The sequence below is a fragment of the Chaetodon trifascialis genome, chromosome 19, assembly GCF_039877785.1.
Source record: "Chaetodon trifascialis isolate fChaTrf1 chromosome 19, fChaTrf1.hap1, whole genome shotgun sequence".
Lineage (NCBI taxonomy): Eukaryota > Metazoa > Chordata > Actinopteri > Chaetodontiformes > Chaetodontidae > Chaetodon > Chaetodon trifascialis.
In genome coordinates, this window is record NC_092074.1 from 12,262,599 (window position 1) to 12,278,322 (window position 15,724).

A 15,724-nucleotide genomic window follows, 5' to 3' on the forward strand; every position below is an offset into this window, starting at 1 on the left:
AAAAAAGACATGAAAAATAGATGGAAAAGCACTTAGTGTTCACTGGAATGTGTAGTTTTCAAAGGTATTTGAAAGAAAGTGGTATTTTGTGTTTGCTGACATTGATCTGCCTTTTTGTCCTGAGTTATGTTTACCTGGTACGTTACCTTCTGTATATTATTTACCATAATATCCACCAGAGAGAACAACAGGACCTCACTGGACAGATTCCCTTCGTCTCTACCTTTTCTATCTTTTCCTCTTACTGGCTTTCAAATGCAGCTCTTCCCTTTAGAGCGATGCAGGCAGTGCACTACACTGTTAAAGGCAGGTTTGACCAAATTCGCATTGCCCTCAAGGCTTATCATTAAACTATGTGACACGCTGAGCTTCAAACGCCATGCACCGCGTGGTACCTAAAACTTCACAGATCTTCCTCTGCTTTGCCGTGATGAACTAATGAGCCTATTTTCAAAAATGGCTGCAATTTTCAAAAATCAGCAGAAAAGGGTAGGAGCAGATTAACTATCCCGGCCTTACTTCTATGATTCGGCTTCCAAGAAGAGATTGACTGCTGCACCTGGGTTGAATCAGGCAACTCAATACAGGCCTTTTTTCTGACACGGTGAGAAAATATGGGTAAGTGTACCAGGACTGCAATTGCTACTGTGATTCAGGCCTATGGGGAACTCAACGGTGGATACACATTTATGATTGAGAGTGTCATGTGCAGGGAGCGGTAGGTGCATGGTGTATCTCTCTCATCACCTGTTATAATTAAATGAGCTGCAGAATTTAGTTTTTGGCATCTTATATGCTGTCGCCCAGCAGGATGAGATGGTTTATTTGTTGATCTTATTTGCATAAGGTAATTATGGCTGCTGGAAATGTGCGAGCTTGGAAACAAGGTGGTGAGGTGAGTGTGTGTGTCTCTTCCTGCTCTCAGCATGTGTGTGCATCTTAAGATACGGCCTTAGCGGCAGTCATGGTGGCAGATTCACAGTTCAAAAGCAGGGCAGGAGGGAGTGTGAGGAGAAGAGGTAGAAAGGCAAGAATATTAAAAGTGTAGAGAGTATAGATAGAAAGGCGGGGGTAAGCCAGGAGGATGGAGGAGGAAAGTCATGGAGAGGAGGGAGGGAGACAAAAAGGAGAGAAAAAGCAGGATGGCATTTGTTAATACTGGTGCCATTCTGGACACCATTTTTAGACCAGGGAGAATGACACGCAAAGGAGACCATGGAGAGAGAGAAGAAAGTCTGCTGGAACTGTGATGGACGGGCCGATGTTTGAAGAGTTTTATTGAAATAAGGCTTTCATGATGAAATACTGTTTGCATTCTCTCTCTCACACTCTCTGCCATTCATCCACAGCACTTTGTCCTTTTTGGCTATCTGGATATCTAATCCCCCCCTTACCTCTCCAAACACCAGTTTTGAGTGTCTTTATCCCTCCTCTCTCATTACTCAAGAATCTCAGCAACCCGTCTCCTTTCTAATAAGCATTCTTCGCAATCTCAATTAGTCTTCAAATTAAGCAAAGACAACACTCATTCCTCATTTTTGTCTTCATCTTATCTAATGGCTTGCTTATTTAATTTCAAAGTATCTTAAAAAGCCACTTTCTTCAAAGGGGAGAATCTATAAACTGTATGTAAAGTATAATTGCATAAAGTAGTGTGTGATGTTACACAGCTGGGAGGAAGCCAGCTCTCCCAAACTCCCCTTTTAGATATTTCACCGCTGCCACAGGCTCTTTTCTCTATGCTCCCCTCCTTCCTGTGATGCTGCTTAAGAGGGAACAGTGTAAAAAAAAAAAAAAAAGTCTTGGTCTGAAATCTCTTCAACTGCACTTGCTCTCTCTTCAGTCTTAATTTCCCATGTTATTACATTTCAGTTGCAACACTGCACTCATCAAAAATCCCTTTGCCTTTTTCCCAAACTGCCTTGTATATGAAATAAAATATTATTATAGCTCTTTGAGCCGGTTAATTTTATTATTGTGATTAACTAAATCTTTGTATCACATCAAATGCATTGTTTTCCACCACTGGGTAAAAGTAAAAGTCAGAGTATAAAACTGAAATCTTAACAAGCTGAAGAACCTGCAGTCCTGCTATGAGTGAAATGCTACCTTCAGCATGCTAACATGCTCATAATGACAATATAAACATGATGATGTGAAGCATGCATAATGTTCACATTGCTTACCATATCAGTTAAGAATGTTAGCAAGCTAACATTTGGGAATTAATACTGAAGACCAAAGTACTAAAAGAGAGCTGAGGGTGATGGGATGTCAGTTTTGAGGATATTTTGTCAAAAACACAATTATTAGACACAGTAAAAGTTTGGCCTGATGTTGGTAGTAGATGAAAAATCAGGGAATCAAGAAAGTCCAATAGCTGCTGAGATATTTCACCGTGGACTAAAATGGACTGACAGAAGAAGACAATGAGCCAACCCTAGTGTGGCTCCCTGCCTTCCCATCAGTCTGGCAGTCCAGCAATAAAATGTCCTAGTATAAACTCATATTTATTGATTGTAATGATCAAAAACAGTGCCATACACGATCCCAAAGGTCTGTTACATTCTCAGTGCAATATTAGTCTGTGTGTGATCATCAATGCCACACACACATGAATCAAAATGACTCAGGCTAACCTAGATTTGAAACATAATGTCTCTCTGTGTCTGTTCGTCTCTAACGATCACATGGAGGTTACAGAGAAAGAGACATGCCTTCCCTCTCTAGAGAGTAAGCTAGTAATGATCTTAATGAGCTGTGTTTATGTCATGCCTAACACTTAGCTATACAGTCAGTGGCCTCATTAGCACTAATTCTACAAATGGTGTATACAGTATGTGCACATAATTAGGAGGAATGCAGGGGGGAGCCAAACTGGGCGCCAGTTTGAAAGGACACAAACAGGCTCGGCTGCGCTGTGGGTCATAATGCACCATGAAGGGGACTGATCACAAACAAGATACAACCAAGAACGAAGACACGCGCAAGAGTAACAGGAGTAATGTAGCACAGTCAACCCTGTACATCTAATGAAAGGTTTAGAGACTACTTAGTCTAAAACATTCCCAGTCAGCTGCAACAGTGCATTTAGAGTGCGTGTATATTTGTCTAAAAGGGCCCTTTCTGCAGCTTCTCTGCTCTACAGGGCTCCCATGGGTAAAATATAGACTGCTAATGATTGTGGTACAAGGGTACAATTTGTACAAAAAGAGGAAAGTGAAGTCATTGGGTCTGTGGTGCTTTGCTATGATGGGGAAGTCATTCAGCCCGACTCATTATTCCAGTCAATTCAGCAACAGGGAGTTGGCTCAGTGGTCCAGCACATCCAAGGTCAGCTCCCGAGACCAGCAGCTCGAATCCTGTTGTGGCCATGATTTGAAACACATCTGCGATGACCACAGGCAATGCAAAATCTCAATAGATGTCAGCAGAAGTGGTGTTTTATTAAGTGATCTTGATGCTATTACAGAAACGCTTTCATCTTTGCTCCCAGTACAATTTTTGCCTGAACTCTGTGCTATATTTTTGCAGCCTGAAAAACTGATGCTGTTAAGATTCCGTTCAGGTTGAATTAACAACAAACTTATATACTTACTGAAGGTGAAAATATGCTTTCCAATTCACCGGCTTTATCTGAGTACATGAAATGAAAGTAAAGAATCCAACAATGATTTGAGGGATTTTATATCCAAATGTCGTAATGAGATATTCAAAGAGCTACAGTAAGCACTTTTTCTGCTTGATATACGCTTAAAGTCACATTATGTGTATCTGTAGTACAACTGTGTATGCTTTGAATGTTTAAATATATGTGCGTGTGTGTGTGTATGTACCATAAGTGTGAGTAATCAATACTCAGTGAGAGAATGGTGACTGCAGGCGAAGATAAATGGTTGAGTGAAAAATCTCAATCTCTTTGCTCAGCACTGTACAGTGGCTGCACATTCACAGACACAATTATGCTAAGCACAAGCACGTGATCTCGCACACACACACACAAACACACAATCGAGGAAAAACTCACACATTAAAACACTGACAAGCACAGGTAAACAGGCCTTAACACTTACATAAACACGGGCTATTGTGCAACATGATGTAAACACCACCAGCAGAACAATTATGGTAAAGAGCGCCTCTATTTCGCAAACGAGCACTTTAGGCGGTATAATGAAAACTTCCAGTGCGAGCAAGTGGAAATCGGCTCATTATGCCTTGGGGAATAATGGAAACCCAGTCTCTGTGTCATTGAGCCTGGTGCTGCTCCGTCATGCCTGATAGCCATAATCAGATGGGAAAGTAACAGTTAAAGGCTCTGAATGTCAATAGTGGGCAACAGAATCTCCAATAGGCTGAGAGCTGAGCGTTGTCTGGAAGCAGTAAGACAAGATATCTTAAAAAGACAATACTTTAAAATGGAAAAAAAGGCTTAAAATATCACTTGATTAAAAAAAAGATACAAAATAATAACACTGGCAAAGCAGCATTGCTGCAACACCTCAGGACTAAAGTATTAGTGTTAGTATTATTATTATTGTCTGTTGAAAACCTGTGTGATCATCTGAAGGCTAACGTTTCTTGCCCCCATCTGACTTCCTTTGAACAATGCAGTCACACTCCATCATCTCAGTGATTAACTTGGTGAATATTATGTCGTTATCTCCCATCTGCCAAAGATTAACAATGGCCAAAACATATACTAAGAAGACCAGACCTGAATTTTCCTTTAAGAAGATGCTAGACTTCCTTTCTTTACATGTTCTCCATGCGGTTTCCCAGAGTAGTCTAAATACATGTATGTTCAGGACTCATGTTACAACTGACATTGACCAAAGCACTGGTCTCAGAAGTTGAATTGGTCTCTGGGCTATGCTGTGGCTTCCCACTGCAGCTAAGTGGTTACAGTAGTAGGAGGGTCAAACACAGAAGGAAAATATCCCCACAGGGATCAATAAAGTATAAGTGAATTATTGTGCAGCATGGAGCATTATAAACACCAATATACAGCACTGTTGTCAATTTTACTGAGATTCATTAGCATTCACGCAGCTTTGTGTTAAGAGGTCGAGGTCTTGTCTTCAATGCCTTTTTCTCACTTAACAAATGTAGTAATAGCGCTCGATGCTAACATGTGAGCGTGTACAATCTTAACAGTGAAATGTGATGCACCATCCTGCGTCAAGAGATTAATGGATAAATTAGACCAGTGGTTGTCAACCTCTTTTGGTTGTCGACCCCTTTTCTATCACTGAGAGAACAGACGACCTGAAAAAGTGACATATTTTATGGATATTTCATATTATATTCAGAGTAACTGATAAACTGTAGTTAACCCAGATAAAGTTTGTGTAAGAAAAAAGCTGGTTGAATGAATTTGAATTTCGAGCAGATTATTTCCTGTGAATATTCCATCAGAGATGATTTTTCCTGACATTTCAGCAACATTTTAGACAATTCTCTGTCTGCATTATGTATTTCTTAATTCTTAACAATCATACATACTTAATAGGCTTCTTTGTTCACAAATTCACTATTTTCCTCTCCCTGACGCTTGCCCATTGTTTCATGAGCTCTTTGGATGTTTTAACTGCTTACTTTTCTAATGCAGGACGGGGCTGTTTAGCAGAGACTAAAGGCTCTGTGAATACAGCTCGTGTTCAAGTCTTCACAGTGGCCTTATGCTTTGAGGCTTTTTTTAACTTTATATCTTAAACAATAATCTAAGCTTCAAAAATAACAATTTCATTTAGTTTTTTCCACAGAAATGAATGAAACTGAGATTTAGAAGAACTGCATATTTTTTCTTTTATGTTTTCTTACACCCCTTAAAATAAAAGAAGGTCTCGCAACCCCCCTGTGACACTTTGGCGACCCCTAGTGGGGATTGGGACCCCAAGGTTGGGAACTACTGGGTTAGACAACAACACATTTCACGTGTGCTCAACTGATGTGAAGATCTGGTCTCTAATCTGTGGTGTAACAATGACGCTGTGAGGATGTTATGGCATGAGGTGAGGTTTTACACTTCTAATCGTAAGTTTATTAGCATAAATGTCAAGAAATGATAAATTTTCTGTATGAACGTATGTTTTGAGTAGATAAGGTTCAACAGCATAACGGAGCATGAGATGTGACATTCATGAATGCATACGTACTGTATGATCATGTAATTTCAATTGTGTCTAATGCATTTTACGTGAAGACTGTTTAGCTTTTTCTGTTCAAATCTCCTGTTTTACCCGTATATAAAACACAGCCTGAAGTTAATTTAATTGAAGTGTTTCCTTCACCTTAAATTTTAATGTTCTCTTTGCAGGCAGCTTAAGTTCCAAAACCTTTATATCTTCAGAAGTGTGAGGAAATAGGGTGTTGATTGAGGCTTTAAAAACACATCAAACACCTAGAGTAAACCCTCAGAGACTTGTGTTCCTATTTGCAACTGAATGACTTCAGTGGCTTGAGTGTTTGGTGTCTTATTGCTTGGGTATGAAATTATGTGATAATGACAAGAGAATTGAAAGAGCGTGAGAGTTATTGAGACACAATGTTACTGCTCTTCAAGTGGAGAGTGGGAAACACTTGGAGACAGCTTGACACACCACAGCACACACACACATACACCACCCGCTGTCGCACGAAAACAGATCTAACACTTGAATGCACACAACATGTTACTGTAGTTACACATCCACCCCAGACACAAGCAAAGGCCACAAGAACTTATAAAAACGCTAAAAACACATGCTTGCAGACGTGATGCAAAGCAAGCACATGCTGGAAATTCTGATACGCGCCCCCTGTCATATATATATATATATATATCTGAAATTAAATATCAGACGCTGTGTGTGCCCTTAAAAGATAAGCTACAGCAAGAGAGCTAAAGAAAGCACAAGAGAAATGTATAAAGTATGGACTGTCAAGATAGCATTGTGGATGGAGAGGCCTTAGATTTGACAAGAGCAAGACAGGCCTATGGGGGGAAAAGCCTCTAAACAGAGTGTTGAAGGAGGGAGGAACGATAGCAGGATGAGCAACCTAATGTGAACGGAAAGCAGCAGCATGGAGACGCATAATAACAGAACTGTCATGCCAACAAAGAAATTCATTAAACTTAACTGACAGAGGAAAAAAAAAACAAGAAAAGAAGAGGGACACAGAGAGCACATAGTGGAGAAGAAAAGAAAAAAAAAGATGGTGAATATGGAGAAAGAAATCAAGGTTTAATGGTCTTCTTCCCTCCTGCTTCTATCAGTGTTAAAGTAAAAGTTGCCACTGCCTCATCAATAAGAGCTGAGTGAAGGCAAGACCTGGAACACAACGATAACAAGCACGCACTCTGGTAGAACATGTTAAAGAAAAAAAAAAACTCAAAGGAAATGACAGATAAAAAAAAGAAGAAATGAACTAAAAATGAAGGTACAACTTCCAAAGTGTAGAGCAGAGGAGGAAAAGGTGTATATATTAAGTTAATGGACTTGAACTTCACTTGAGGCAGGAGGTGGGAGAGTGATTACTACCATTAGGATGCAGGGAGGATGTGCGTGGCAGTGTGTGGCGACGGGCATCTGTGTGTGGAGTGTTGAGTGTAACTTGTTGGTGTACTTGTGTGTGTGGGAGTGTGTGTGTTTCTGTGCACAGTCCTGACCTTGAATGTCAACTGGGACACACTTATCCACTTCCTCTGCTGGCCTCTTTCCCTCTTCAGTTCTTTTATTTCAACATTTTACCTCCCTTCCTTCCACCTAGGCTAAAACCCATGAGAGTCACAGTCCACTCAAGGAAAAGGTCAAAGCCATTTCTTCTCTTATTCACCCCCCAACAACCCTGGTGCCACTCTTTCGCCATCACTATCCAATTCTTCTCCTTCTCACTGTTATATTCTGTTCTCTTGTTCTTTGTAAGAAGAAAAGGAACATACAGTAATGTGGCATGTTGTTGCGACTTACGGCTTGGATTGTTTAAGTAAACAACATAACGGGACATCAGTGTGACGCCATATCCAACAATTAGATTTAATTTGCAATTTACGCATGGTTAAATTTCATGTAATGCAGAGTCTAAGAGTGAGTCAATTATGCAAAATGTCTGGCTGCTATTATTAAGACATGGGGGGGGGGGGCAATCTATTTTACACACATATATTAACACAAACGCAGACACATGGCAAACAGAAGCGTTAACACACAATCCAGCATTTGGACTAAAGCATAAATAAGTGGATTAAGTTAGTCTATTCTGACGAGTAAAGGGATAATCATAGTTATTTTCAGCCTGAGTGTTATTTTCCCAGTTTGTTCCATTATGATGTCTGATTGTGTTCATGTTTTGCCTCTTACATCACTGTAAAGCCTTTTGTATTCCCACTTTGCCGCAAACAATGGTCTCCATCTGAGGAACCAAACGCAATTTGAACCAAAAAAAGGACCAAAATGTATTTTCAACACAATAACACAAAATAGAAATGACACTCACTTACAATGACTTGAATTTGTTACTATTTGTTGCTTTCACCTTTCATTCCCACGGATTACTTAATTTTAAATACTATTTAAGTTTTCAAAGACACGAAATACGTCATAATGAGCTTTGAGGAAACGTATAAAATGATGCGCAACATATTTGACGAAATGATGCAGCCACAAAAAACATCATACAGCTTCAATGAAAAGCTAAAACAAAATTTAAATATATATGTGTGAGTTAATGGTGCTGTCAATGTAGAATAAGATGACTTTAGTTCAACCTCAATGCTAGTTGAAAGCAAAGGAGTTAAAAATGTGGACTGCAAAATGTATTAAAATGCTGACTTATCTGTAGCTTGGCTTAGCCAAGCTAGTTAGATAGATAATCGTTTTATGTCATATAAGATGTAAAGAGATTGGTGACGTTGCTGCTTGCTGCTTTACTTTCTTAATAAACATTTCTGAGACTGTGCTGAGTCATAATATGATACAGGTGGGATTTCAGCACTATGCAGATGACACTCATTTATACTTCCACAAAACAGCACGACTACTCTTTCCTGCCTTTTTCTAACTGCTCTGAATGACATCAACATTTGAATGTGATATAATTACTTAAAAAATGTGATTTTCTGGAGACTTGTAATTATCTGCCACTCAGGGAGTAGTTAAAGCCTTTGTCAAATACATTATGGTAAATGCACTGCATTCATACTGTGCTTTTCCACCTTAACGAACATGGCATTTTACAATTCTAACCTCTCATTCTCCCACTCACACTCACACTGACGCAACGATGCTGATGGAGCTGCCATGCAAGGCACCGAGCTGCCCATTGGGAGCAACTTGGGTTCAGTGTCTGACTCAAGGGATGATTGTATTGCTGTCCTCTTTGCTCTGCCTGCAAATGCTCTTTAAAAAACCCCAAAACTTACATAAGAGTGCATGCACTATCACGCAGACCTCTACTAAAAACTCTACTGTAAACTGCACTGACTAAAGAGGCTAAAACCTGCACTTAGCGTCTAAGGTTTCAAAAAACTTTTTCTAAACCCATCTGCACAAAACAGCTTGATCTTGTTTATGTCATTGCGGCAATTATACGACAGATGGAAGAACATCTCTCTGTGTTCTTGACTTTGACACCTCCCACCTCAGCATACTACCCAATATCTCCATTCACTCAACCACCCACACACATAACCAGTATCCCTGCTAACCTGGTAGAGAGTGTGGTTCTTGTTCTTGAAGCAGGGTGTGAGCAGGGAGTAGATTTGCAGGGAGTAGTAGTAGGCTGCCAGCTGGAGTGACAAGGCAGAGTGACACTGTTTCTCAAAACACCTGTTGGCATCCAGTACCTGCATAGATGGATGGAAATGCATGATAAGAAAATAAAACTGGTGGTGGGAGAAAAACATTAAGCAAAATGAAAATGCAAATAAACACCACTTCCTTGATTAACTTCCGATGCTGAATCTGCTGAAAGAAAGAAAAAAATCTCTCATGGCCATTCTTAGTACAGTTCATAATGTCGAAAAACAAGCAGTTCAAAATCAAAATAACAAGTTAAATATTCAATCAACGGCACCCTGAGGGGAAAAACTGTGTTTATTGTGTCAACCCATGCAGAACTCAGAGCCAGTCAGTTTGTCTATTACCTCAGACGTGTAATCTGAGTGAAGTTAAAAAGCTCTCCAGGAAATACTCTATCTATGTAATATGCACTCCAGCAGTAAAGCGTTTCACTGGAGACACGGCGAGTGTTAAGACTCACCGGGGATTTAACCACCTCCACTTGAACACCACCTACTACTTGCCAGTAGGTTTCTCTGCCTCATATTTTTTCTTAGCAATCAAAGTACACTGACTTTTCCTTTGACAGCTGAGGCAAGGCAAACAGGAGCCACGTATTGTGATGGTACTGCTGATCTGACACACTGATGATACAAACTGCCCACCACAAGAGCTCATGTAGAAAGACAAGGGATCGATAGAGGATATGGACTCATTTGCACTCAGCCATTTGCCAGAATCTCACTAAAATACAACCACACTTACATTGTTACACATTACTGGAATGTGTGAGTGTGCCTAAAATAAAGCTGTGTGTGTGTGTGTGTGTGTGTGTGTGTGTGTGTGTGTGTGTGTGTGTGTGTGTGTGCGCGCGCAACTGTGTGTCCACCTACCTGAGGCAGGGCCAGTAAGTAGGACAGCGCAAGCATCATGTCCCTGGGAAATGCATCGTTGGCCAGCTGCAGCAAAACTGGAGGGATGGGGGGGAGAAAAGACTTTAACTAAAGTGCTGAGGATTAACAACCAACCCTTCCCTCTTGGACAAGTCTCATCCCACGTTTGTTGCGCACAGACGACAGTGCCTGTCAGAATACACCCCTCTGTGGGCCAGACAAAAGAGAGGGGAGGTAAAAATAGAGGATAAAGACAAGAAGCGTCATTACAAATCTTCTGGGTTTCTGTTCTGGGATTTTGTCCATCTTCTTGCTGGGCTGTCGCGTGCCTGTCTGTGTGTACTTTCTTGCATATGTTGTGTATGGGTTGTGTGTGTGTGTACGCGCGCGTGTGTACTGGTTTCTTGCACAGAAAGCATTCATTATTCAAAGAGTAAGTACATGCCCACTTCTAATAAGTGCTCTCCAGATGAGTCCAAACTTCATCTAAGTGCACTTTAAAGTTGAGTTCCCTGAATGTCAAATTAGCCTATACATACTGAGGGCAGGGGCAGGCAGGGGAGTTTGATTAAAAGAATCCAAAATGATCTGTGTTTAACTGCTTTCAACATGTAAGTTTGAACTACTGATCTGGTGAGCAGGTCATGTCGACTGTGAAGAAGCAGTCTCTGATTAAAGGTTTCTCTGGGCAATTTATTGCTGTGTTCCAGTTCCATAATACATACTGAGTGTACAATATATACGGTATAATGCTCGAACGTGACAGTTCAGTGTTGACCCTGGTAACAGCAGTCTGACAAACAAAATCCAACTAAAGCTCCACTTTAGAGCTACTGAGCTCGCATGTAAACAGAAGCGCTGACATGATTAAGCAATTATTAATTATTAATCAGCTGAAAATAAAGGAGCACACATTTTGATGGATCATTTGAGTGATTTTCTCAAGCAGAAATGGCAAAAAAATCTACTGGTTTCTGCTTCTCAAATGTGAATATTCTACTTTCTTGGTCTTAACTGAACACATCACATTGGGTTTCGGGAAACTCTGATTAGCCTTTTCCACTAATTTATTACATCAAACATGAATTGATTAATTGAGAAAACACTTGGTAGATTAACCATTAATGAAAATAATTGTACGGTTCTGCCCTCAACTGATTCATCTCCTTGATAAATACGCACTCTCCATCCACTGATGAAAACTGGTTGAAGTGGCTTAAAGCTCCAGAAAAATCTGAGCGAATTTTAAGTTGGAACTGTCAAACTATATATTTACTTTCATACCATCCTTGAATGAATGTACTCAACTGTTTTGTATGATTAGACAGGACAAGGACAAAGGACAGGAATCAGACTTTGGAATGCTACCTCCAATTATGCTGCATTCATGTCACACCTTTCAGGTTGTAATTATGAGCTTTCACTCACATCAGCCCTCTCGTAGTAACTCCACATCACAATTACCTGCCACTCAGTACAAAGAACTACAGAAATGTCAACAAACTGGTGGCAAAATGGCTTCAAAAATTAAATACTAAATAAAGTCTAATGCGCTTATACAACACAAATGCAATTGATTTAAAAGGAGAAATGTGGTCCATCGGCTTAACTGTAAATACAGAACCATAGTAGCTAATTCAGGCTATTTCAATTCTGACTGCAATAACGGAATAACAAGAGGTTTTCCTGTTCTTCCCATTTTGTCGACAATGCATGAATGCTGCATTAAACCTTCCCAAAGAGAACAAAAACTGCTTTTACAATCATTCAAACATTTCCTCAAGCTGCGTCACCCCCATACGCAATGAATCTAAATGATCTACAGCTGTGAATTTCTCTTTCATTTCTTCTGTGTGTTGCTCCCACAGACTCAAAACAGAGAAAAATCTGAAATTTCTATTATGCAAACTGACTGATTTAAGTATATATCAACTATTATTCTATTCTATCTTATTAGCTTAGAGTTGTAGAGCATGTAATATGGAATTGGGACATAGCCCATGTTTTCGGTCTCCTCAAGGCTGATGGGGTATGGAGTCTAGACAGAGCTTTGGGTGAAGGGATGGACTTTTTTGAAACCGCTGGCCTTGAGGCCACAACGGGCGCACACAAGGACACGCATGCACGCACGCAAAAATTGCGATTAAAACTTCTTGTATTTACCAGACGAACACCAAACACTGTAAACAAACAGACTCCCTTAGTTAATCGCTCTCTAACTCACTCGCTCGCTCGCTCACTCTGAGGAAACAGTGGGAGAGAGCAGAGAGAAGCAGAGGCAGACAGAATCACTTTGTAGTCTCAGACCCAAGGAGAACAAAAGCCTGTGTTGGTGATAAGAGCCTGAGACAAAATGGAACAGACAGAGAAAAGTAGAGCATGGACACTGGGAGAGAGATGGAGGCGGGGGGGCAAAGGGAGACAGACATTTCCTGTAGAGCAAAATGCACACTAATATGCATATGCGCACACACAGGCCAGTACCTAACACATGTAGTTGGAGGTTTGTCGTGTGTGTGTGTGTGTGTGTGTGTGTGTGTGTGTGTGTGAGCAGGGTGGAGTGTTGCACCGCTTTAAAGAGCCATAACTGCTCTCTTACGCAGAGTGCCCACCCTCCTCCTTTTCTCGTTTTCCTCTCCCCTCCTCTCCTACCCCCTGGGTTTCAATGAGCTACACCTCAGAATGAGCTGATTACACGCCTCTCTAAAGCTACTGATACCATCGGGACAGGAATTACCAGAGGGGTAAACACACACACGCACACACAGAACAGATAACCCTGACTTAAAAGCGTACACTATTTCTGCTTGTGAGAGAGAGAGAGAGAGAGAGAGAGAGAGAGAGAGAGAGAGAGAGAGAGAGAGAGAGAGAGAGAGAGATAGATAGGGAGGGGGGAAAACAGGGAGAGTGATAAAGAGACACCGTGTGGCAGAGTGAGTGTGTGAGACTGGGCATGTGTGCGTCCACACACACACACACACAGACATACACACGTACACACAGTTTCCTGTGTCAGCTAAATCGGGCAAATTGTTAGCGGGATGGTGAGACAGTGACTTATTACTATTTCACCTGTGCAGGCAGTGTGAAAAACAACTGATTATGGCCTGATCTAACATGCGGCCAATGGCAGCACGCCATGCTCTCTTTGTGTGTGTGTGTGTGTGTGTCTGTGTGTTTGTGTGTGCGCATCTCCCCCTGTTTCTCCTCACACCACCTTACTCAGCTCAATCCCATTGAGTCACTTTCCACTTGTGTCATCATTAATTACCTCCACCTTATCTGGGCCAGGTGAGAAATCAATATATTTATTTTCTTAAAGGCCATCTCCCAGTCTGTTTTTGAGGACAGCCGGTGTGGCGGGCCGATACGGGAGTCATTAATCGAAGGTTGTTATCAGACGCGATGCCGTCCAGACCGGCTTTTCTCTTTCTCCACACGTCGCACTCCGCGGCAGCTCCGTAGGGAAGGTGACTTTTAAGAAGAGAGATATTCATTTGAATGACGGCAGCAGGGAGAGTTTGGACTTGGCGGGATGTGCGAGCGCGTGTGCCTCGCATTCTTCACTGTCCACGTATTAGTATTCAAACACACACATGCACGCAGTGACACATACACATGCGTTTGCTTTTTATTTTCAGAGTGGCATTGATTTTGGCGAGCAGCTGCGATCCATCACACAGCGTGGCCTTGATGCTTTGACTTGATGCTATCTCTCCAGTGACGTGTCATTATTTACTGTTGCCGTGGGACGCGTGGGTATACATTAATTAATCAATATCAGGCTATTCTTCACATGTTGTCCCCTCGTCCACCACATTTGGACTCCCCTGGCTAGACGGATGAAGAGAAGGCAAAGTGCCTCCTGCAAATGCCGCAGATTCACTACGACGAGCAGCAAGAAGCAGCAATATTCATTCACTCTATCTTTAACTAGGAAACACTTGATTTGTGTAAAAAAGAAAAGAAATTTCACTTCTAGATTTAGGAAAAGCTCACTGAGGGTAGGAATGAGAGACAAAAATACTTCAACTGCATTACAAAAGCTTCTGAAAACAACATCTGAGTTGCTCCAAATGATCCAGTCAGCAGCCAACTCACAGGCAACTAATGTTGTAGGTTGCCTGAACTCTCACTAAATGTTTTGCTATCAGCCCGTCTGCACGTGCAACGCGTTCGCCTTCTGTGCTGATACAGGACGGATCAATCAACTCAATCAAATCACTTAAACACGGGACTCCCGGTCGATCAGCACAACAACTGCATGGTCAAAAAACGCTGACGATAAAGAGTGCAGCAGCCTTACTAACAGAAAGCGCGTCTTAAAAAAAAAGGAAAGCACGGCGCCGCAGATGGCTGGAAGATGCAGACAATATGGTCTGTCTGTTCTGAGGCAAAGTTCAGCTTTATTTCTTTCACAGCACAGTCTCAGTCGAGATTACAGCGGCAACATGTAAAATACTACTCTGACGGGATTTTAGAAAAATAAATCGCAACAGTTTAAAACAGATTTTTTGAGAGCAGCCGTGCGGGAAATCGGACCGTGGAAGAGCTCAAGCTGCGCAAGAGCCGACTCAAACTGAATGTCAAATGACAACTGATCTGGCACAAATTGCAATTCTGCAATTAGTCGGGGGCTTCAAGACCGGGGTGTGAAAACAGGTGGTATAACATGGTTTATATCTTGCATCAGAAAAAGGCGACTGTACGATTTCTCACATATCTGCGTGTGTAACTGGCATATGCGTGCTTACCCTCCGTGGCCGGAAACAGGGTTTGTCCTTCAGTTTTGGCCTCTGCCAGTTTGCCCGTCCTCAACAAAACCTCAGCGAAGTTTTCCTGAGGCACGTCTTTGTACGATGAATACACATCTTGACTCTAATAGAAAGACCGGAGAAGAGAGGGTGACTAATAAATACCTTACGCATATTGTTGTAGTGAGGAAATCCCAACAGTACGGAGAGCAGATCAGAAAATGGCACAGCGAGATGTGATTAAGGTGACTGAGCGCCCTAATTCCCAGGGCGTCAGACAGATGAGAGATGGAGTAAACAAATGAACTTCACAGCC

At 41.4% G+C, this 15,724-nt stretch overlaps 1 protein-coding gene across 1 annotated transcript in view; it reads right to left on the reverse strand.

Moving 5' to 3' along the window:
• The window catches only part of nbas (NBAS subunit of NRZ tethering complex), a 141,709-nt gene that overhangs the window by 59,023 nt on the left and 66,962 nt on the right, over positions 1–15,724 (reverse strand). The window contains exons 39-41 of the mRNA XM_070987158.1: positions 15,409–15,532; positions 10,655–10,731; positions 9,689–9,826 (exon numbers count right to left, since the gene is read on the reverse strand). Of these exons, the coding sequence (XP_070843259.1) occupies positions 9,689–9,826; positions 10,655–10,731; positions 15,409–15,532 (339 nt within the window). The remainder of the gene's footprint in view (positions 1–9,688; positions 9,827–10,654; positions 10,732–15,408; positions 15,533–15,724) is intronic.